Source organism: Fragaria vesca, linkage group LG7 (assembly GCF_000184155.1).
Source record: "Fragaria vesca subsp. vesca linkage group LG7, FraVesHawaii_1.0, whole genome shotgun sequence".
Taxonomy (NCBI): Eukaryota; Viridiplantae; Streptophyta; class Magnoliopsida; order Rosales; family Rosaceae; genus Fragaria; species Fragaria vesca.
Window position 1 is genome coordinate 13825148 of NC_020497.1, and position 23816 is coordinate 13848963.

The following is a 23816-nucleotide window of genomic DNA, read 5'->3' on the forward strand; positions in this document are numbered from 1 at the left end:
AAAAAGAAAAATAGACAAATTGCATTCAATCCCACCAAAATCACTAAGGTTAGGGGGTTGTGATGAGAACGAAAATGTGTATCGATATGGGGGGAAAATGGTCCGAAAGGTAACTTTCAGAATTTGACTTTCTTCTTGATATCAAGTCATCACTTGACAGAGAAATTGAATAGAGATTGGAGGTTTGGACATGCGCAGCTGATGAAAATTGGGAGTTGAGGGGTGTTTTTGATGAAATTAAAAGAAGAAGGACTAACATGATAATCGACCTAAAGTTGATGGGGGTAAACTGAAATTAGTCCTTAAAAATAACTATATCATATAAATAATTCTAGTTTGATTTCTTTATTTATATTCTATGAGCAGTTTGTGTATAGATAAATAATTGTTGAATTCAAAAATAGAGTAAAAAATATAATTATTTATCAATTAAAAAAATATTTTTATAGAATGTGAATAGTAATTGGTCTTCGGATTCGTCTCATTGTTGTATTGTCGAACCAATGACTAATGACTGATTTCGATGAAAACAGACAAATTTTATTTCTATAAGTATGATTACACATGGCGAGTTGTAATAGGATTATGGGTCTCTGATTCTATATTACACGGAAAAGGAAACGGAAACGAGTTTTGGTTTCTGATACGCAGAAATGTGAAAATCAAAATATAGTCTGATACGAAACATTAAAATTGTATATAAATAAAATAAAATATTATATAATTTGTAATTGAAACCTTATCCCTTTTCTGAGTTTTCTTTCGTGTCGTCGTGGCTTTGTTCTTCGTCTCTTCGACGGCGCCTTGCAGTGAACAAGGCGGGAGGAGAGGAGGAGCAGTGGCAATGTCAGATTCGGATGGTGGAATTCGGTTATGGATCTAGATCAGACATGACTCACATGAGTCCTTGTTATTCCGATCAAGCTCAGTAGTGATGTCACTCAGCGTCGTTGTGAGCCCAGTTACCGTCGTCCGAATGGAAGCCGCAACTTCCGATGGTGCTCTTCCCCCACGCAATCCAGACCCTTCGCCCCGACTCTCCTTCTCCAAGCCTTCTTGGGTCGTCCGCACCGAGGTAACTTCTCTCTCTATTTTGGGTTTTGCTCAACTTCATGTTAAATGTTTTGCTTTCAGAGTTCAAATAAACGTTGTACTATTAGCTCGGTGGTTCGGTTTTCAATACGAAATTACTCAAGTAACCGAACCCCAGTTCTTATCTGTCATGTTCTATCTACATTTCCAAACACAACATAAGTTTAAGCACTGAAGCATCAGAGAATGTTTTTATAATGAAAGTTGTTCCAATTAGTTTGGTTATGACAAGGTTGTACAATATTAGTGCTAAGGTTTTTGTGAATTATGTACAAGCTAAGCTTTAGTCTTTGAGGGGGAATATGTTATTGGAGGAAAAAAAAAATTGGAGTTGGGTGGTGGAGATGGATTGTGGGATGTCTGAGAATTGAGATCGGCAATCATACACATACATTCTAGTGTCTAACTGTGTATACTAACTTTAGTTGGCTGCTAGGTGTAGAAAATTATCTTCATTGACATTGAGTTTTGCACTTTCTATTGGGTGGGAATGTTCAATACAGTTTCATCCTTTCTACATATGATTAATTTTTATCACCTCTCTCTGTTGCAGTCAAATGTTCATAGAGAAGTAAGAAAGACCCCGGATCCTCCTTGTGAAATCTGCACTGGCAGTGGAAGGATCCATTGCCACTTTTGTCAGGGAAAAGGTATGTCTCTTTCTTTCCTCATATGTCTTATTTGTTGTTTGTGTGGGTGACTCACTAAAAGACCACAAAAAATATCACTATATCAGAACGGCTATTGAAAGTGCCTCTATGATTTGAATTTTCCCTCTATATTGAGTCTTTACAAGTTCCACTTTCCAACCAAGAATTCTGAAATATGCAACTTACTTTAGGAAGCCAAAGTTGTCCTGAACTATTCATACTAATGGAGAAACTGTTTTTATTTTACCTCTATGAATTCTACTTTATTCTTAGAATGCAGTAGGATTTTTTTTACTTGCATGAAGATATCAGTTTGAACAGTTATACACTTATACTTGTATCACCCTACTTAATAAGGCCAAATTGTTCTTGGATAACAACCAAATTTCCGTGTAATGTGAGTTCAGGTGGACATTCTTACTAAATGAATTTATTAACCATCACTGAGGTTAGGCATGTTAGTTGCAGCAAACAAAGAAGTTCCTTCTTTGCAGAGAAGACTGCTTATTAAAACACTTTCTTCTACTTTTCTTTACTTTTACTATGGAAAATTTGAATTTCAGAATTTATAGTCTTCAGCTGAGTCTAGCTTATGAATACTAATTTCTGAACCAGTCCTGATCCAATAAAACACACATCATGATGCTGTTTACCCCTTTTTGTTCATTCTTCATTGCCCCATTTATATTATGCTATAAAAGATGGTTCTGCAAATTCCTGATGTCTTGTGAGTCCACTGCTCCACCACTTTTCTGAGTTTTCTCATCTTCATCATTTTTCTTTTATTCTTTTTCCCCTCTTTTGTATATACCCATAAGTTGCTCATAAACCGCATTACAGACCCAGGCTTGAAATCAGGGGAGTTCAGACCTTACAACCAGCAAACTAAGTAGGTACCTTAGGGGAGTTCGAACTTCAAACTGCATGACAGAAAAGTTAGAAAACCATTGGGCCTGAGCTTTCCTCTAATTTTACAATTGTAGTTCTTGCATTAGGTTTCAGACTCGATTTGGATGTTTCATTGGTCTGTTTTGAGCTTTGTGGCTAGATGTGCAGGTTCTTAGTTCATTTACAGATATTGTTGTTATTATCATTTTTTTTCTTAATTCTTTCAGTTTTCCGTATCTAAGATTTTGTTATCTTCTATATGATAGGGAGGACAAACTCTGTCGACATGCAAATGCTACCCAAAGGAAAATGGCCAAGATGGTGAGGTTTCAAGACTTTTGAGTTTTAAACAATATATTCACTAGTATATTCATGAATCAAATATTAAATTATATTAAATTATTTCAGTGGTTGGTCTTTCGTAAGGGCAGTTATCGGATAGAGACCTAACAGGCTAACGAATAATTGGGTTTAGTCATTGGAATTCATTGTGGAGCGGTCCAACAATTTGATCCATTTCAAGCATATAATATGTATTTGTTTGTGTCTCTCTTTGTGTCTGTGTATATATATGGGCTCACATTCTGGTCTTAATCACTCATACAGGTGCAAGACTTGTGGTGGAAGTGGTCTCAGTTACTGCTCCCGCTGTCTTGGAACTGGAGAGTACAGGTATATAATGGGCTTTCATTTCATGAAGATGGATTCAGCACATACAGGAGACAATGCGAATGCGGTTCAAAGTAATCAAAAACGACGCACTGCTGAGGATTTATATGAATAACCCGACTTTAAGCCAGGAAGTTTCACAAAGTTTGTGAATGTTGTATGAACACCTGGGAATATGTTTTAGACCCTACATTTTTCTAACATATTTTTTTTTTTTTTTTCTAATCTCTCTTGTCTCCATGGTTTCTAATATGTAGATGAAAAAAGATCTGGAGTACCTATAATAGCTTCCTTACCAAACTTCTGCTGTCTCACTAAAGCGCCTTGCTCATTCTGTAGGTGCTTCATTTTACAGTTCTTTTTTCTGTTCCATAGCCTCACTGAATCAGAAGATTTTTTGCGTTTCTATTTGCCCCCATGCATAAATGTTGCAAATATTGATTGATTTATCCTCTCATTTGGTATTTTTGTGAATAAGGCAATAGGACAGGCTCCACGGAATTGAGATTACTCTAGCATTCAATGTTTGACGTTTATAACAATGAAGTTGCTATAATGCTATTACATTTCCTAAAGAAAGCTGTATTTCCTCTTGGCGTTGTGATAAAACGTTTCATTCCATTGTGAAATTGCTTGGAGCTAAAGACCCTTTTTCTTCTTGGGAAAGTGAAAATTCCAAAGTTTGGAAAGGGAAATTTTTTAGCAACCCAGATGTTTTTTTTATTTCATGGAGTTGAAGTTTTGGCTCCTTCACGTTCTTCTACTTCATTGATTCTTTGCATAGAAGGGACCTGGTTTTCAGTACGGAGCTACGTTGCACCTTAACAATGTTTGTTTATCTTTTGTTTGAATCAGTGTTTGAGATCCAAGTAATCGATGTGTTGTGCAAGGAGTTCAGTCAGTTTACTGCGATGCTCCCATCAAGGTTTTGAACATCGATTGGTCTGGTTAGCCATATTGATTTTTGTGACTCAAGTGGACACTTCTCAACACCTATACATAAAAGTCCTTCTAAATATAGATTATTCATTATTGTCATCTCCCTTGTTTAGCAAGTACGTAATATTGATGTAATTAATTCAATACTTGCATACTTAACCTTGACAGTACATAAACCTTTACTACATTTCTCCTTACTTTACAGGGTAGCTTGACATCATAGCAATGCCGCAAGCACCTTCCTTGTCAATATAATCTCTTGTTATTCTGATATAACCAGATTCACCCCAGTTAGTACCCCAAGAGTTTTTCACAATCCAGTACTTGAGACCATTTTCTTCTCCATATCCGACTGCTGTGACTCCATGGTCAAGGCTCTTACCACATAGCAGGCCGCTGAAGATACCAGAAGAGTAGAGTTGCATAGCAAAACCGCTGGCATCAATTGCTACAGAGACAGGTTGATGAGCAACTGCAGCTTGTAGGCTCTTCTCATCATTCTCAGGCACTGTTTCGTAGCCGCCTATTTTCACACCAGATTTTTTCTGTTTAGATTTGTTGCAGGTGCCGTCTGATCCTGTGTAGGGATAATCCTTCTGGGTAGTGATTCCGTACTTTCTTATGTAATCAAATGCATTTTCCATGAATCCACCTCTGCAACCTTGGTTCCCAGTGTTTACGTCGCAGTCTACAAGCTCTTGTTCTGAGAGTGGCACCAGTTTTCCGGTATTGATTTTGTGAAGGCCTTCCACAGCTGCAACTGCAGAGAATGCCCAACAGCTACCTGTACATATAGTATGCCACATATTATATATTCAAAATGGCTTTGAGTAGTTGGATTGAGTTTAAGATGAAAGGTGATAGAATGCAACCTAAAAAGGAAAGTACTACCTAGCTAGTGGAGGAGCCACAACAACTAAAGATACCAGAAGTTAGCAAACAGTACTAGACATTAGACAATAAACTCAGTTTCATACCACATCGGCCTTGATCCCTGACAGGAGTTACACTGCCATTCTTTCTCCAATCCACTGTAGTCGGCAAGCCCTTCATCCCCTCATACCTGAACTTTGTCTTTGGATTTCTACCAGCTCGAAAACCCAAGTGGGTGGTTGTAAACTCTTGGTTTGTCATGTCTGCAAATACGTTGTCAGTAAGTTTGTATGACAGGTTTTGAGAGTTTATGAAATCGATAAGCTCAACGTTGGACTGGTAAATTCCGAAACGGTGTTCCCACTCATCTCTATTCTTGTATCTTCGGTCATATTTTGCCAGCCACCTTTCGTACCTCTCCTTCATGGCATTCTGATCATTCTCTACCGGCTTCTGCCTCTCACTACATGCCAGGGATGATGAAATACACAGCGTCCAAACTAGTAACAACATAAAGCTAGCACACCTTAACATTATAGATGTCTCCATTGTTCACTCTGGAATGTGGGTAGAGAATGGGATCTTATGCCTACTATGTTGGTTTGTAAACTCAAGTCTTATATAGATTTCAAGTTTGTATTCTCCAGGTAATATTTCTTTGTTCATGTCTTTGGTGCTTGTAGGTTTGTTAAGGCAAGCTTTTCAGACCGTCTTTTCAATGATCACTCAACTTCACTTCTGAATGTTAAGTTTCGTATTACGATCAAGGATACCCAATTACCTCAGCTACTCTAACCAGTTGCAGATAGAATTGAGTTGAGTAGCCCCAAACTATCTACATCTGAGTCAATCCAATATTCATGCAAAGGTTGGAATGGTGCAACCGAAGACGTAATGAACAAATGAAGTTGGAGTGTGGGACTGGGATTCTAACATTCATTTCATAAATCGCATGGTATCTGCATGATCAGGAGAGTAGTAAAGAATATGACATGGGAGAAAGAAACTAGAGATGGGGTCTAATCAGTCTTATTATACTCAGAAAGACTGGATGAAAGCAAAGATGAAACTTGTAAATGAGATAAGCAGGTTCCAATAAACACAGCAGAAGAAAGAGAAAAGACACAACCCAAATAATAGATCCTCCTAATGATATCAAAAATACATATAAACATTACATTAACAACGTACAACTTCTACAGCAGTGATTATATGGTTCCAAGTTCACATATGCTGTTGCATCCTCAGCCACATCGCCAGAATCATATCAAGAACCTGTACCATTCAAATTCCTGGTATGAAGTTTCGTTAACAGCTTCTTGGGATATTTAAATGAATTTACAGAATTTGTGTAAAATAGAAGATAAAACTTTGGCATATTACTTGCAAATCCAATAGATACAAGTCCAAGACAAGGTTTAGCCATTTACATATTTGTTCTCCCAAGTTCTAATTTCTAAGACCTTTTCTACTCTCTAGTCTCTACATACACGCCTGAAGAAAACAAACTTACACTACTTCAATCAATCATCTGTAGTAAGAACTGGAATACGAAAACAATGCCAAAAAGCTATCATATCCAATCCATTGAGCTCAATGCTCCACTGAGTTGTGAAGAAAATAGCAGTCGAACTTTAGTTAAAGTCAAGAAAATGCAGGAACTAAAAAAATAAGAAACTTTCGTCACTGAAAACTCAGAAAGCGTCAGTCCCTTAAAACTCAGATAGTTTTATTTTTTTATCTATTCAGAATGGAATTTCACTTAAATTGCAACGATAGCACAGTAAAAATGTTTGTGTTAAGAACAAAGAGGCAGCGAACTTAAATTGGGCTGATCATGCAGGAGGAGCAGGATTGGTATCTGTTGTTAAATAGTATGACGGAATGATGAGTATAACAATTTAGTAAAAAGGAGTACAAATAAAGGAGAAGTGTACATGTTGAAAGAGGGGAAGGGGGGCAAGAGAAACTCCCACTTTCTTAGAGACCAAATGAACATTTAACTACAAACCAACAGACTTCATAACCCACATAATAGAAAAATAAACAAGTAGGAAACAAAGAGAAGTTTACCTCTATCCAGCTTTATGGTGAAAGCGTTCACTAATAACCTTGCCATACTTGACAATAACAAAACCCAACATTGCTTGTAGTAGACATGAGAGCCTTTTTGCAGGCTCCACAGACTCCTCCTCATATAAAATTCACAATCTCTATCTTGTTGCTAGTCCACAACTGACCCCAACCTGACCACCATGAATTCTTACAGATTGTAGAGATTTAAACCCGGTTGAACGAATTGTGAAACCGATATTCCGAATATGGATTCAACATCAAAGCTCTGTTGAAAGTTGCTTTGATAGTGAGACACTCTAGAAGTTTAACTTGGGAGTGAAAATCCTTGAACATGCATTTCTTTATCTGTAATACCCAGTTTGCTAGTTCAGCAATCCGATCAAATTAACTTACAATGTCGTAGGATTCTAGGGGTTGTTCTCGCCACTTCTAATATCAAAGTCTACTCTGTAAAACAAAAGCAACGTAGAGATACAATCATTTCACTTTTTTGAAAATCGTGTCTGCTAATTTAAAAAAGAATTAGAACCAGAAGGAAAAGAATGAAACTGAAATAATAGGAGCTTATGAAATACAACACTAACATCACATGTGTTCACATAGTTGAGGTGTTTCAACAATATCTTTTCAGAATAGATATTTAAAGAAAGGTGCTCATCTTAGTGTCAAGCATGTGAGGGATTGTTCTTGCTTTTCCTTTTTAATATCATGAGGTGAATTAAACACTAAGCTTTCAATGCATTCCAAAACAACATAACATTCTAGGAAAAAATTAAGATAAATCCAATAATTCAAATGATCAGATAGATTGGACAGATTTTTTCCCTACATAGTAAGCATCTCTGCCAATGCTAGCTAAACATGAGAATTTCTGGCACAAAAGTGGTTGAAAGCTATTTGGCTTACTGCTGTTTACATGGTTAGTCCAAAAACCTTTCCTAATTTTAATAAACAGCAATATTCTTTTAGTTTTTGGATTCTTCAATACGTAAAGCGAATTTTTCTTCATCAAAACTTCATTTAGAAGCTCACATTTCTTCAATCTTCAGCATCTATAGTGTCGACCAGCTTATTATGTGCAACTCTTTAACATCTCTAGTCCAGATAATGTCAATTTTACTACAGTTGATGCTAAATGTACTGCAGTTTGTGTTAAGTTATTATGTACAAATCCTAATCTAGCTCTACACACAGTCAACAACTCTTTCTAACAGTTACACAACTTTCCCTCCAAATTAAATATAAATCCTGTAAGTGGTAGATACAATGTAAGTTACTGATATATAAAAAACTGAATAAAGAAAAATGTAAATAGAAATTGAAACAGAAATCAAACGGTGCAAAAAAAAAAAAATGCCAACTTGAGTTCACAATGATTCACTTTAACTATGATGACAGATTTATAAACAAAGTGGCAAACTGGCAATCAACATTAAGTCATTATTTAGTTATAGTACAAAAAGAGAAGAGAACTATGTACATCTATTCAGAACATATTAACAAGCTCTTATACTGCCAATCCTACCTTCAGTTATCTCAAACAATAAAGAATGAACTTTCCAGAAGTTGTCCCAAGTTTGAATTTGGGGACACTTCTAGAGACATTTTTCCTTATTGGGACCCAATAAGTTTACCAACAAATCAGCAATACTAAATAAATTTCTCATCTCAAAACTATTATTTAGCATACGCATGAAAAATCAGAACCCATGAACTTTACCATATATCACCAGACTTTTGTGAAGCTGAGTGGCAGCATGAAGGAACATTGGCCTCAAAATTAAGGTGCAATACATGTATATCCTGCTGAAAACCAGCTCCCTTATATGCAAAGAATCCATGGACTCAAGGAAGATGGAGAACGTGCTAAGACCTCAATTCTGAAAATCTTTGTCTCACAGCATTAGCCAATTTCCACTCACCAGCACCAGCCAACCTCTCCACAACCTTGTGCCTGGTCCTGATATATGGTACGAAACCTTTCTCTGTCATCCCCATGACCAGTTTCCCTGCCAAAATATTCTCACCAGAATCCAAGCAGCCTTTAACCACCAAATCATAGCTCTCAAAACCGACAGGGTAATCCTTCCTCTCTAAGAACTCAATCAGTTCAACTGCTCTCCATATCTCTTTGTTTGCTCGCAATGCTGATGCTACTTTCACAATAGTCCCCTGCCTCGGTGTCAACCCAACTTTCTCCACCATTTTCTGTATCATATCCAATGCCTCAGAAGTTTTTCTGACCGTGCACATTGCACCGACTACTGTGTCAAAACTCTCCAAATCAGGAACACACCCAGCCTTACTCATGCCCTTCAAGACCTTAACAGCCTCATCCAACTGATCAACAGCACACAAAGACGATATAAGGTAGTTGCATGTGCTACAGTCGGGGTTATATCCAATTGACTGCATCTCAAACAGGATGTCAGAGACAGACCGAGATTCCTTCCTGCAGTCCAGCCAAGCAGACGAGAGGAGAAGACGGGTTTGAGCAACAGGGACGCAACCAGAGCGAAGAGTGCGCTGAAGAATCGCGAGACCAAGAGGGAGAGGATTGGAGCTTTGGAGAGTAAAAGACAGGAGGTATGCATAAGCAGCCTGAGCACGAGAGCGGGGCCTTATGGGGATGAAAGACTGTAACATCTCATCAACTACTTGCATTCTGTGGGGAAAGGTTGATAAGAACGAAAAAGGATTGGGGTTTTGGCAAGCTTGTTCAAAGGAAATGAGGAGATCAGGAATGTCCTGGTAGGCTTTGGCTTCAACTGCATTTTTAACAGTTTCTTGGAGTGCATGCGATGGAGCTATTGAGTTAATAGAGTGATACTTCACAAGACAACAATTTAACGGAAGAAGGTATCTGCACAGCTTTGCCGATACAATTGCCATGTTCTACTTACGACATCAATGCTTACACGACAGTTGCAGCACCCACATTACAAAAGTTAACCTGAAAAAAGATTAACCATCGAAATAAGATAGCTAGACAACAGAAGCCATAGCTGAACTTCACATATTTCCAAATTGACTAAATATATTCAAGAGACAAAAACACCATATTTAACAAGCTCAATGTCGAATAAATTTGCCAGCTTTGATGCCAACTACAGAAACTGTGATTATTCTCAGAAAGACTTGAAAGATTCTCCTAACTTACAATCACGTATTACATCTCATTTGTACTGCCCATTTCAATTCAAGCCGCATTCTTATATATACAGACATGTTTAATCATATCTTTCATTGCCCATATAATCCAATCAATATCTACGAGGGATAAACAATTCTTCAGTACATGAATCAAAAGCAATAAACTTTGGGGCAAATCAAACAGTGAAAAGACAAAAGATCAAACCTTTCGAGAGACTTCGGGTTCAATCTGAGCTCATCACAATTTCTTCGAAATTTTGGAATGAACACTTTGGGTTCAGGCTGCAGAGAGAAACAAGTAACTGGGGATTTGGGGATGGAGGAGTGTGTACTTTTTGGTAGACGCTACTATTACAATTTAACCCTCACAAGTACATACTCGTTCTGTTTCATTTGGCATAAAAGAGAAGAAGGACATTCAAAAGAAATAATTTTTGTTAAGTTTGGTTCTCTAAATGATGTGTTTGACCTGTTCAAAAAAAAAAATGATGTGTTTGGAGATGACTTGAAAATTTCTTGCTATATTCAAGATGTCTTCAATTATTTGTAGCAGCCTCCCGGGTGTTGGAGTCTTCTTATCCCTTGCTATCAAAGATATTGGTGAATGGTGGTTTGAGTGGATTACTAATTTTTGTTTTTATCAGACGAGTCTTTGCTTAGTTTTTCAGATTCTAGATGTAGTGATGTAGACTGGCCTTATGTTTCGTTTTCATCTTTGGAACTGCTTCGAGAATTTCCAATAGAAAAAACACAAGTTCACCGGTGAATTTCTACTTCAAGTCCTATCTATATTACTTTGTTTGTTAATACATTGAACAGATCAATGATAATCACTACTAGTTTCTTGGCACTCTTGCCATCGGCTTTTAATTCCAAACTCCAAACAAGTTCATAGTTGCTATAGTTTATATATCACATAGGTTCTTTCACCGCAGGCCTGCCTGCATTGTTTGAAGTCATGTATGTTAATGTCGAATCTCCCTCATCTTTTACTATAACGCCTATCACCATTGCCACAACAAGCAAACCTTTATTCATAAGCCTTGAGCTCTTGCATCAGAATTGCTATATATATAAGTGCTTGAAACGGCAGATCAACATAAATCAATTAACATCACCTCAAGTTCATCACTTACTCAAAACTAAATATGGGGAATAAAAGGAGTGTAGCGATTCGATTTAGCTATCTTCTTGGATTCATTTTCATGTTTCATCTTTCACTAGCAGTACTTATTGATGAAAATGATAGTATACCAGATGGAGATAGTAGGATGCAAACTTACTTTGTTTGGGTACAAAAGCCCACAGACAAAGTTTCTGCTCTAAATTCTCAAGATTTAGAGAGTTGGTATCAGACATTTCTGCCAGAAAGTACTACTGCGAGCTCAAATAAGCCCAGCATTCCCCGAATGCTTTACTCATACCGTAATGTGGCCACCGGCTTTGCAGCGAAACTGACTCCAGAGGAAATTAAAGCAATGGAAAAGAAAGATGGGTTCGTGCATGCTCATCCAGAGAGGTTTCTGCCTTTGCACACAACTCATAGTCCAAACTTCCTGGGGCTGCAACAAGTGTTTGGATTTTGGAAAAAGACCAATTATGGTGAAGGAATGATCATAGGAGTTTTGGACACTGGGATATCTCCAGGTCATCCCTCATTTAGTGATGAAGGAGTGCCACCTCCCCCAGAGAAATGGAAAGGCAAATGCGAGTTCAAGTTCAATGGGAGAACAGTGTGCAACAACAAGCTTATTGGTGCAAGAAATTTTCAAGGTGGAAAAGAAACAAAAGAAGTCTCTCCATTTGGTGAAGAAGGCCATGGCACACTCACTTCTAGCATTGCTGCTGGAAACTTTGTGGAAGGCGCCAGCGTGTTTGGAATGGCAAATGGCACAGCATCTGGCATTGCACCTTATGCTCACTTGGCAATCTACAAGGTCTGCACCGAGGCAGGTTGTGCCGAAAGTGACATACTAGCAGCTATTGACATTGCTGTTGAGGACGGCGTAGATGTGCTCTCACTTTCCATAGGTTTTGCTTCCTCGGTTCCTTTCCATGAAGATATGGTTGCTATCGGCGCGTTTGGAGCATTTCGAAAGGGAATTTTCGTCAGCTGTTCAGCAGGAAACTCTGGCCCTTCCTATAGTTCCATGTCAAACGAGGCACCTTGGATTCTCACTGTTGGAGCAAGCACCATTGACAGGAAAATAAGCTCAATAGCACAACTTGGAGATTCTCCAAAATACTTTTACTCTGGTGAATCATTATTCGATCCTAAAAATTTTAGCACTTCACCATTGCTGCCTCTTGTTTATCCAGGTGCAATTCACAATAACAAAACTGAGTTCTGTGCCTTGGGATCTCTTGTAAATGTTGAAGGGAAAGTAGTGTTGTGTGAGAGAGGTGGAGGAGTGGGAGGAACTGCCAAAGGGGAAGAAGTGAAAAGAGCAGGAGGTGCTGCCATGATTCTAGTGAACGAAGTAACTGATGGCTATAGCACATTAGCTAATGCTTATGTACTTCCAGCAACAAATGTTGGTTTTCAAGCAGGTTTGAGTATCAAAACCTATATAAACTCAACAACTACACCTATAGCCACAGTTTATTCCCCACGCACTGTAATCGGAGATGCACTTGCTCCAATGGTTGCTTCTTTCTCATCAAGAGGACCGAGTATAGCTAGCCCCGGAATTCTAAAACCTGACATAATTGGTCCTGGTGTTAACATCCTTGCTGCATGGCCTGTTTCGGTGGATAATGTCACAAAATTTGACATTCTTTCAGGTAATAAACCTAAATGTAATTATCAAAACATGTCATGTTTACATAGTATCAAAACAAAGCACATAACTGACAACTAGCATGATTTGAATTCAGGTACTTCGGTGTCATGCCCACACCTAAGTGGCATTGCAGCCTTGATCAAGAGTTCACATCCGGACTGGTCACCTGCTGCCATCAAATCCGCCATTATGACAACCGCTGATCTCTTAAACCTCAAAGGCACACCAATTGTTGATAGATCAAATACCCCAGCAGACATCTATAGCACTGGCTCAGGCCATGTCAACCCTTCAAAAGCCAATGACCCGGGGCTCATCTATGATATAAGACCAGACGATTACATTCCTTACTTGTGTGGTCTGAACTACACAAACAATCAAATAGAGATGATCACTCAACAAAGAGTGGACTGCTCTGAAGTAGGAGTCATCGCTGAAGCGCAGCTAAACTATCCTTCATTTTCTATCACAATAGGGTCCTATCAAACTCAGAATTACACAAGAACGGTGAAAAATGTTGGCCCAGCTTATTCAACCTACAAATCAGAGATTGGGGAACCCCAGAAATGGGGTGTGATTGTGAACGTGGGTGTGACTCCTTCGGTTCTTACATTCACAGAGGTCAACCAGACCATTACATATAATGTGGAGTTCTCCACAAAACTAGTTGGGCAAGATGGTTCATTTTTACAGGGACATTTGAGATGGGTTTCTGACAACCATTCTGTATACAGCCCCATAGCTGTCATCTTTCACTCTTGAAGTTAATACTTCGGCTAGAAACACAAATGTATAAAATCTCAATTTGAGTACAAATTTGAGCACTAGCATTGTCAGTTCCCCTAACCTTTAGAAACGTAATTTTAAATTTAAAAAGAAAAAACAGAAAATACCACGTGGTGACCCAGGTCACAGTGCAAACGGGTGAAAATTATTGCTCAAAGACAGTGACTTCAGCAATCTAACCCAAAGGGGAAACTTGCGGTAAGTGAGGTGAAACATCTCAAGGCGGATTTGCGCGGGAGAAATTTCCTCAACGCAAATCTAAGTGAGGTGAAACATCTCAAAACTAATTTGGGTGACATGAAATCGAAACCTATCAACACGGTTTTGGGTGAGAAGAAATCTCTTCAACTGGAATTTAGGTGGGGTGAAACATCTCAAAGCGGCTCAAGTTGGTACTGAAATCCCCAAACCTATCATAGGTTTTGGGTCTTGGGTTGGAGATTTCGTTTGTGTATGCTGTATGCATTGATTGATTAGTTTCTCATTAATTAACCTAGCTTCTTTATGAATACATCACACTAATTCTTGTATAACAATGTACTAAGCTTCGAAACACCACAATGTACCATAATGTGAACTGTAAGAGTATTCCAATTTAATTAATTAGTGTACAGTTAAGTGAGGTAGTTGTTTTATATAGTGTCATAGTCATATATCATAGAGAAACATTCCAACTTTGTGTTCTCATGTTTGGATATGAATGACGAGTAGATATGATTATATTACAATAATAAAATAAAATAAATTTCAAAAATAAAGGAAATGTTCAATATAACATACAAGCAAAATATCTGTAATAATGAATTAACCAACTACAATAACACAATAAAAGTTCAGAGCCCCTTTGTCATTAATTCTTTAGGCCAGCCCTGATCTTCCTAACAGTACTAATATCTGTCTTGAATGATTTTGCCAAGACGGCTTCACGAATTCCAGAGGTGAAGATAGAGTCTGGAACTGCAACTGATCTAGCGCTTGCGCTTCCAAATGATGCAATAGCAGTGGCTGGCAAATTAGGATCCGCATTATACTGATAATGGATCAATCCCTTAGGAAACACAAACATATCTCCAGCTTGAAGCTTTTTAATATACAAAACGTTTTTCGAGTCGATTAGTCCAACTTCCAAAGAACCAGTAAGGACTAACATAAGTCCGGCAGAGTCCAGGCGGGTGTGAGGTGGGAATATTGTGTTGGGAGGGAACTGAAGCATGGCGTATGACACACTTTGGCCTTTCAGAGCAGGGAACTCGTCCATGCTTGCTTTTGTTGCCGTGAAGATTTCGGGGGTTTGATCAAATAAGCCGCGGAACCCTGTGTATGTGAAGAATGAGGCATCAACAGTTGTGCCGGTGTGGTTTTCTGGTAGTATGAAATCGGAAGAGATGTCAGGATCACTTGCAACCGCTCTTCTTGAGATGGCCAAAGCTACTACTGATATGATCACCAGTAACTGAATCAATCTCATAGTTGCAGACATGGCTGATGAATAACGAGCTAGGGCAAGATATATGGTACTTCTAGCTGTTTCTCTTGTATATGGCTCTGTGTTTAACATGCTAGGTGTGATGATATTTATATACGTTCGAAAAGATCGAGCTAGGTATTAATAAAGTTGGTGGGTGATGAAATTTTGTACGTTATTTATTTGGTTCCTTGAATTTGTTTGGCATAACTGAGAAGGCACAACTTGTCTGAGGTATAGAAAGTCAGAAAGACCATGTCAAACAGGTCAGGTCAAGATATACTTGTATAGATATACATAGAGACAAATATAGTAGTATATAGAAAGACAAAGTCTTGAGATCTAGATGATTAAGATTATGTACGTGCATGTCTTTTACTGTTTTGCTGAGGTATTGAAGTGTGTCTTCATATGTTGAGCGAGTCTTGGGAGTTCAGAAAAAGCCTTAGCTAGCTTCTTTTGAATAAGTCAGTTCCCTGCTGGTTCAAATGAAGTCATGCGTGTTTTAGGCAGTGGTCTTTCGAATCTTGTTTTATGTTTGGCAAAACAAATAACGTCAAGGGATTAGACGCAAATCACAAGAGTACTATTGTTATTATTGTAAAGTCACAGTGATAGTTTTCTTCTATTTTTAAGGTTTTCCCAGTCTTTATCATATCTTGTAGGCAGATACATAGTCAAGCATGGACGTATGAATGTTTGTTTCACTATATTCTTCAACTCGATCAGGGTAACAAGTTCTTCGACGAAAGATTTAGTTTGGTTCTAATGTGCTTAATGGCTAGACCTAAAGAATGTCGTCACACATTTGTACCATGTTGGTAGTTGGTCTTAAAATTTATAAAACTATAACACATTAATTGAGACCTGATCAATTCATGGAGGTATATATGAATCGAATGTCACTTTAGCGTTGAGTGATATAGTTCTTCTATCAGCGACGAAGTAATCAATATTGTTCCAATGTGCTAAATGGATCGTATAGGGATAGCTAAAGATATATAGCTGTGATAATACGTACATACCACTATTTCCTTTCCTCTTTTTTTCTTTTCGATAAGGAAATTAACCAATTATGTCCAAGTTAACAGATCAGATTACGAAACCTTGAATTTTTCATTGATTTTCATTAGTGTGATTCGACAAGAAATTCGATGCAAATTAAGTTTCTGTTCGTTCTATATGAATGTTTGATATTCTGAGTCATATATACGTTCAGCTAATACTACCATATAGATTAATAAGATCAGCTAATACGTAGTTTCCACTAAGAGCATGAAACCCAGCAGCTCAGCTTTCTCCTGTTGCTTTGAAGGTTTCAGGTACGTGCTTGGTCCAACATCTTTGTTTATAAAGACTTCATCAATTGTGTTACCATGATTTCATGGGAATAAATAATAGTCAAAATGTGATACCTTTGTATAAATATACAAATACAAAGATATATTCTAGACGATCATGTTGCTTGCCATGCATGTCAAAAGATCGATCTTCAAGATTATCACTTTTTGTCGAGTTAGTAATTGGGTTGAAGTTATTTTGAATAGGTCTTTTTACCAAACCTTTTCAATAAACTAAATGATTATGGCAAAGACACATGCAGTAAGAATTAACCGCATATACTTACTAAGCATATATGCATCTGAAATACATAATGAGGACATATATAGCTGGTCTTAACTCAACCCGCCCCCTTCTCGATCCAAACCCTGTTTTACTGTGGCTGAAATATAAGAGAGGCAAAGAGCCGCCGTAATCTCTAAAATTTATGGATGTAGAAATAAAATTACAAGGTGCATATTGCATATGGTTTTCTTTTGTTGTTAAATCACTGATCACCATTATTTGTCATGAGCTTCTATTTATTGTTGTGTTAAGAAATTATCTATGTTTTTTTTTATGTTTTCATCTTCCAGCCGGCTGAAGTACGTTGCTTTATACGCTTAAGTACAAGAGACTGACAATCATGTAAGGATAAAATGTCATATGCCCCCTTTCTTGTATGATTTGCTCACCCACTGTGGATGAGGTTCCCTATATATTTACTGGAGAAACAAAAGTTCATATATATTTCATGTTAGGATATTGTTCATGAATATATGTACGTATTAAGAGTAATAGTACACTCAAAGCAAAAGCCGCTAAATAAAAAGAATAAGACAAGTGCAGACCATGTAAGAAGAAATCAAATTAATCAGAATTTGTATACAAAATTTAAACAAATAGAAACTATCTTTATTGAAGTCTGGGTCGTTGAGGAGGTGGCTTAGCTGGTAGTGAGGCCAGCCTTAATCTTCTTAATGGTATCAACGTCAGTCTTGAAAGATTTTGCAAGGATGACATCGCCAATACCTGAAGTAAAAACAGAAGATGGCGCCGCAACTGCTCTGGCACTTGCACTTCCGAATGCAGCAATGGCGGTAGCCGGAGTTTGATGATGAGAGTTATACTGATAATGTATCAATCCTTTGGGAAACACAAACATATCTCCGGCCTGAAGCTTCTTAGTGTACAGATTATTTTTCGTGTCGATTAGGCCTACTTCCAAGGAACCATCTAAAAGGAACAAAAGTCCGGCGGCATCGGGGCGAGTATGAGGCGGGAGGAGTGTCTGTGGAGGGAATTGAAGTACAGCGTATGACACACTCTGGCCATTGAGAGCAGGAAACTCAACCATGCTGGCTTTTGTTGCTATGACAGTTTCGGGTGTACGATCAAATATACCTCGGAATCCAGTGTATGTAAAATAGGCAGCATCAACATTTGTGACATTTTGAGGCACTATATAGTCAGAAAGAATGTCTGGATCACTTGCTAAGACCCTTTTAGAGGTGCCCAAAGCAAGTACTAATACGAACATTATCATCATCATTAATCTGACCAACCTCAAAATGATAACCGTAAATGGAAGATATAATGAATGTGTTGCTAGCATGGTATATATAGTTCTAGCCTTATAGGAGCTCCAGAGTCTTGATTGTTGTTGTATGGATGAAACTTTCAATGTGGGTTTTCTGTTTGTTTCTCTTAGCCTGATTGAAAACCCACAAATGATGTGATGTTTCTGCATATAGAGAGCTGCTTACAGCCAATTGACAAGGATCATGCAAGGAATTTGACTGACCTTCTTAGGGATATATGGATTGAAATGCATATTGTAGTGTGACATGGTAGCTAGAGAATGCATCCAGTGGCGGAGCCAGGACTAAAATGTCATATGGGCTACTTGGAAACGTGAAAGTAGTTTTTTTNTTTTTTTTTTTTTTTGAATTTTATTTAAAATGGGTACGTCTATAAGCGTTGAAATAGAATAATATATATATAATTATATAAAAAAATAATACTACCATAGTGTTCTACATTGCTATATGTTGCGACAATTATGTAATTTTATTCCAAACTCTAAAATCCTTTAAATGATGTACAAATATTTACGGGTGGGTATAAAATCCCGTAATCCCGAACCCGTCCCGGTCCCGTCCCGAAATTTACCGAGACGGGACGGGATTTAAATCTCAAAACGTTAGGCTCGTCTCGTCCCGCCCTGTCCCATCCCATCCCTATACAATGGGACGGGACATGGGACGGATAATTCAAATCCCGTTTAGGCCCGTCCCGTCCCGACTATTTTAATTATTGATTTTTTATTAATTAATATGTGATTTGAAGCTTTCATTTAAGTGTTATGATCTTAGCTCTTTGTTTCTTTAAGTTAATAGGTTGTCTCCAATTCAATAATAGTGATGTTAATACTTTAATTTGTTGATTGTTGTAGACTCTCTTCTTGCACTGTAGTAGTGATGACAGGTTTAGAAAAAGTAAGCAGTATAAATTCTCTTATTACACCGTGTTGTACTTATAAATATGGTACAAGTACTTGTTAATACTTAATAGAGTAAAAAACACTATAAAACTATGAAATTATGAAACTCTTTCTTTTACTTACAAGTTTATTTTCAACTTTTTTTTATCTGGGATTGGGCCCGTCCGGTCCCATCCCGTCCCGTCCTAACCGAGATAGGGCCCGGGTAGGATGAAATCTTAAAAACGCAAAGCCCGTCCGGTCCCGTCCCAAATTTAATATCCGGGACGGGCCGTGGGATTAGCTCTATCCCGTCCCATGCTCACCACTAAAATATTGTTATCCAACACTAATAAAGAAAGAGATAATTAAGTAGTGGTCAAACTTTTACGTTTTACCAAACCAATTAACAAAATAATTGGGACACAAACCCTTCTTTTAGTTTTTATCTCCTCTCTTTGTCCATCAAGTTTTCATCTCTTTCACCAAACAATAATTCTTTCTCTTTCAACAGGTTCGTGAGCTCTCTCTTCATCCTCTCTGACCGACAACTTCTCCCTCTGCATGCAATCCTTTTGAGTCCGGATCTCACATTCAACCAATTGATTCTTCTATCCTAGCCTACTCCGTAATCTACACCCATCTCAGGATGAGGGAGATGCAATTCAAAGCAAGAGAAAGAAAGATGAGGAGATGCTTGAACTACAGAGATTGAAGAATAGGGTAATAGCATTTTGTCCATGCTGGAGTTGCATTCTCTAGAGCATGGTTTTAGGTTTATATTCCGTTTGTATTTCATGCATTTAGCTAGCTTCTGCAATTATTTGAGGTCATGTTTTTTTTACTAAACTTATTCACATGTTAAATTACTGTCACCCTCAACAGGCTTTGATTGAGGAGCGGAATTAGGCATGGCTGAAAAATACTCATCTGCAGTCCACAAGGTCCTTAAAGAGCTTGCCAAAGGAGGTATATATACATATGTACTCAATCATAAGTATTTATATTTTCATGTTACTATATTTTTTGGTATTGATTTTTGTAGTTCTTGAGTGTTGTACTGAATTGGGTATATGATCATACGGATGTAACAGAATTTCCAGTATCAGAAGCATCATCAAAGTATGGATCAACCTACGTCTCAAGTCCAGTCTTCTTTGTGTTAGGTATTGATTTTTTCATTTTTTATTTATATTTTTTTTCAATACACACAAGTAGAAAGTTTTACGTGGATGAAGGAGCGCTCTTTGTTGATATCACCTTATTGTCATGATTTGGAAATGCTTTATCATCTGTTGGAACACAAATTTTTACCATGTAATATATCCTGTTAATTCGAATGGTAGTAATACTGCATACATACATACATATATATATATATATATATATAGATACTTAATTGGAATAGCTTCGAGTTTAATGTGGTTCTATAGATACTTAGAATAGCATTTCGTATGAATTGAGCAGAATGCTAGTGCTGGTACGTATATGATACATATATACATAGGGTGCTTTTATGTGAACTTGTATATGCCCAGTTGCTAATGCAATTAGATTTCCATGTGATTAGTTACTTGTCATCTGAGCTTAAATCATTTTTGTAAATCTGTCTTTTTTTAGCTTTAAAAGCTAATCTTGTTATCTGTTGACTGTTTTTTATCAGTGATTATTTATAGTCAAGTGACCTTGCCCATTTTGCTAAACAGCCTAAACGTGATTATTTATAGTCAAATGACCTTGCCCATTTTGCTGTTTTATTGCAGGAGAGATTATTGCAGTTGAGTGGTGGTTGGAGAGAGATAGCAATATAATGCAGTTCAGTGGTAGTTGTAGTCTATTAGATAAAAGACAACGTTTTTGAGGTAGTGTTAGTTTTTGCCCGCATTAAGATGTTGACTTTTGCAAGTAGAATTGGGTTCAAAGTTGTCAGGTACGTATCATCTGTGTTTCAATTGTTAAGGTTCCATGACCTTGTTGAAAATAGAAAGGTTATTTGCTTCTGAATCTTTGCAAAACAGGTGCTCTGTGGCATTAGAAGGTTTATGACAGCTATTTTACAATATAACCTTTATTTTTAGGGAAAAAGACCATTCGCACAAAATAGAAAAAGTCAAACCTCATTTCAATTATAATCTTTTTTATTAGCCAATTTGAATACAAGGTACTTATTTTAAGCCCAAATACACAAATATTTATTAAAATATAATAAAATTATATTTTTAAAGACTTTTTTACCCTTAGCTTTTACTTAAAGAGAAAAAGTGAAAAAGATGGAAGGAAGACTTTGCCGGAAGCACACCGGGCTCCGGCGCCAGTCACGGGCGGCCGCATTCTGGTCGCCGGACTCCGAACTCTGACTGCTGGTCACCGGTGACCGGAATTTTCCGACGGCCGGAAAATTGCAGGCATCCGGTGGCCGGAATTTTCCGTAAATCTCACTAGATTTTTTTAAATGCCATCGGAATTTACGTGATCTTAACCCAAGTACGAAAAAAAAAGTTTACTACCCCTAGTAAACTTTTACTGGGGGTAGTAAACTCAAAATAAAGTTTCTCCATGACCATTATACATCTTAAAACAGTGAAAAATCAACTTAGATGCAGAAAAATAAAGTTTACTACCCCTAGTAAACTTTTACCGGGGGTAGTAAACTTGCAATACAGTTTTCCTATGACCATTATATACCTTAAAGGAGAGAAAAAATCAACATATATGCAAAAAAAAAGTTTACCACCCCTAGTAAACATCTTACTAGGGGTAGTAATCTTGCAAAATAATATCTCCAAGGCTATAAGTACACATTAAAACCGAGAAAAATCAACTTAGATGCGAAAAAATAAAATTTACTACCCCTATGGGGTAGTAAACTTGCAAAACAGTATTTTCAAGACCATAATACACACTAAACAGAGGAAGAACAATTTAGATTCGAAAAACTAAAGTTTACTACCCCTAGTAAACTTTTATTAGGGGTAGTAAACTTGCAAAAAAATATTTTCAATGCCATAATACACACTAAAACAGAGGAAGAACAACCTAGATGTGAAAAAATAAAGTTTATTACCCCCAGTAAACTTATACTGGAGGTAGTAAGCTTGCAAAATAATATCTCCAAGGCTATAAGTACACATTAAAACGGAGAAAAATCAACTTAGATGCAAAAAATAAAATTTACTACCCCTAGTAAACTTTTACTGGGGGTAGTAAACTTGCAAAACAGTATTTTCAAAGCCATAATACATACTAAAACAGAGGAAGAACAATTTAGATTCGAAAAACTAAAGTTTACTACCCCTAGTAACTGGGGGTAGTAAACTTGCAAAATAGTATTTTCAAGGCCATAATACATACTAAAACAGAGGAAAAACAATTTAGATTCGACAAACTAAAGTTTACTACCCCCAGTAAACTTTTATTGGGGGTAGTAAACTTGTAAAACAATATTTTCACCGCCACAAATCAGATACAAGCTCCGAAACCACCTTAGCCCTCACTTTTGATCCCTCACTGCAACTCTCCCCAAGCACCCTGTGAGAAACCCTTACCGCTGCGCTTGCGCTGACATGGCATCGTTGCCCTAAGAACACTCCCTTCGCCGTCTCTGCTCCAGCCGTCTCGGCCGTCTCTGCTCTTGGCCCGGTTTAGTAGCGCCACCACGAGATTCCGGTCCGATACTGCCTAAGCGGTTTTTGACCTCCCGATGCTCAAATCCAGAATCAGCTTCTTCTCACCGGCGTCGGAGATTGTGTCTATTCCGATCTTCGAGAGCAGATCGGTGGCTCTCTCGAAGCACGACGAAGTGAGGTCGAACGTCCGAAGCTCGTGCCATTTGACGCCGGTCTTGTACGTGGTAGAACGAGGAGGACTTGATCGCCAGGGAAGAAGATCTGATCTGGTGCGGCGTCGCAGGCGGAGGAGATGTGGTGCAGTGGAGGAATGATTAGACAGCGTCGCAGGCGGAGGAGATTTGGTGTGGCGTCGCAGGCGGAGGAGATCTGGTGTGGTGCGGTGGAGGCACCAAATCTCCGTCACCGGTGCGGTGCTTCACCGGTGCTTCACCAGTGCTTCATGTCGTCGGTACTTCGCCGGAGAGAGGAATCAGATTCACGTTTGAGAGAGGAAAGAGAGTGGGAGAGTTTTCTGAGAAAGAGAGAGAGAGAGAGAGAGAGAGAGTTAATGATCGTGAAAAAAGACGGTGAAAGAGAGTTAAATTAGGGTGAGGGTATTGACGTCTTTTTGTTAGAATTCATTGGAATTAGGTTGCTGAATAGATTTTCATTAGAATGGGCTAAAAGGATGTTAAATTAGTAGTAAATGGTCATTTACTCTTATTTTTATGAAACTCTTATTTTGGATGGATCATAAATCTGTGGTTCCCTTGACAGTTTTTGCAGATGATACTTGTGGGACTCCTCAAATACTTTTGTTTTGCATGACTTGCTGCATAATGGTAAGTTTTGGAGTTGAATCATCTAATTATATAAAACTTATATGGGATTTATATTTAGTAATATGTGCAAAGACAAATTGCAATTACAACCATTGCATATGATTCAACAAAACTACTTGTAGGTTTCAGTACTTGTACCTGGTAGCAATCTAGCAGACATCTCATTCTACTTTTACATTGAAGATCCATA

General features: G+C 37.8%; 6 protein-coding genes across 6 annotated transcripts; 2 read left to right on the forward strand and 4 right to left on the reverse strand.

Moving 5' to 3' along the window:
* The first annotated feature begins 750 nt into the window (after positions 1–750).
* Positions 751–3563, forward strand: LOC101313643. The gene is made up of 4 exons (XM_004307237.1): positions 751–1075; positions 1646–1742; positions 2897–2951; positions 3237–3563. Exons 1-4 carry the CDS (start codon positions 935–937, stop codon positions 3412–3414), a joined length of 471 nt encoding a protein of 156 aa, XP_004307285.1. The 5' UTR covers positions 751–934; the 3' UTR covers positions 3415–3563.
* An 807-nt stretch (positions 3564–4370) lies between these two features.
* On the reverse strand, positions 4371–5744 carry LOC101313927 (oryzain beta chain-like). Its single transcript, XM_004307238.1, has 2 exons — positions 5216–5744; positions 4371–5022 (listed from the first exon to the last, which is right to left on the reverse strand). Exons 1-2 carry the CDS (start codon positions 5658–5660, stop codon positions 4433–4435), a joined length of 1035 nt encoding a protein of 344 aa, XP_004307286.1. The 5' UTR covers positions 5661–5744; the 3' UTR covers positions 4371–4432.
* Positions 5745–6287: 543 nt separating this feature from the next.
* LOC101314218 (pentatricopeptide repeat-containing protein At1g06270-like) lies at positions 6288–10129 on the reverse strand. Its single transcript, XM_004307239.1, has 3 exons — positions 8908–10129; positions 7185–7634; positions 6288–6386 (listed from the first exon to the last, which is right to left on the reverse strand). Exon 1 carries the CDS (start codon positions 10077–10079, stop codon positions 9054–9056), a length of 1026 nt encoding a protein of 341 aa, XP_004307287.1. The 5' UTR covers positions 10080–10129; the 3' UTR covers positions 6288–6386; positions 7185–7634; positions 8908–9053.
* Positions 10130–11488: 1359 nt separating this feature from the next.
* Positions 11489–13885, forward strand: LOC101299719 (subtilisin-like protease SDD1-like). The gene is made up of 2 exons (XM_004308677.1): positions 11489–13124; positions 13218–13885. The coding sequence occupies exons 1-2, from the start codon at positions 11489–11491 to the stop codon at positions 13883–13885; spliced, it is 2304 nt and encodes a 767-aa protein (XP_004308725.1).
* Positions 13886–14759: 874 nt separating this feature from the next.
* On the reverse strand, positions 14760–15389 carry LOC101300006 (putative germin-like protein 9-2-like). The gene has a single exon (XM_004308678.1). It carries the CDS (start codon positions 15387–15389, stop codon positions 14760–14762), a length of 630 nt encoding a protein of 209 aa, XP_004308726.1.
* Positions 15390–17640: 2251 nt separating this feature from the next.
* Positions 17641–18243, reverse strand: LOC101300296 (germin-like protein 9-3-like). The gene has a single exon (XM_004308679.1). It carries the CDS (start codon positions 18241–18243, stop codon positions 17641–17643), a length of 603 nt encoding a protein of 200 aa, XP_004308727.1.
* Positions 18244–23816: the final 5573 nt, after the last annotated feature.

Excerpts from the sequence above, each read along its gene's own strand:
- LOC101314218 (XM_004307239.1), bottom strand. The coding sequence starts at position 10,079 with ATGGCAATTGTATCGGCAAAGCTGTGCAGATACCTTCTTCCGTTAAAT.
- LOC101300296 (XM_004308679.1), bottom strand. The coding sequence starts at position 18,243 with ATGATGATAATGTTCGTATTAGTACTTGCTTTGGGCACCTCTAAAAGG.
- LOC101313643 (XM_004307237.1), top strand. The coding sequence starts at position 935 with ATGTCACTCAGCGTCGTTGTGAGCCCAGTTACCGTCGTCCGAATGGAA. Across the intron at positions 1,743-2,896 it reads CCACTTTTGTCAGGGAAAAG|GGAGGACAAACTCTGTCGAC; the intron begins GTATGTCTCTTT and ends TCTATATGATAG. Across the intron at positions 2,952-3,236 it reads AAAGGAAAATGGCCAAGATG|GTGCAAGACTTGTGGTGGAA; the intron begins GTGAGGTTTCAA and ends TCACTCATACAG.
- LOC101313927 (XM_004307238.1), bottom strand. The coding sequence starts at position 5,660 with ATGGAGACATCTATAATGTTAAGGTGTGCTAGCTTTATGTTGTTACTA. Across the intron at positions 5,023-5,215 it reads CAGGGATCAAGGCCGATGTG|GTAGCTGTTGGGCATTCTCT; the intron begins GTATGAAACTGA and ends CTATATGTACAG.
- LOC101300006 (XM_004308678.1), bottom strand. The coding sequence starts at position 15,389 with ATGTCTGCAACTATGAGATTGATTCAGTTACTGGTGATCATATCAGTA.
- LOC101299719 (XM_004308677.1), top strand. The coding sequence starts at position 11,489 with ATGGGGAATAAAAGGAGTGTAGCGATTCGATTTAGCTATCTTCTTGGA. Across the intron at positions 13,125-13,217 it reads AAAATTTGACATTCTTTCAG|GTACTTCGGTGTCATGCCCA; the intron begins GTAATAAACCTA and ends ATTTGAATTCAG.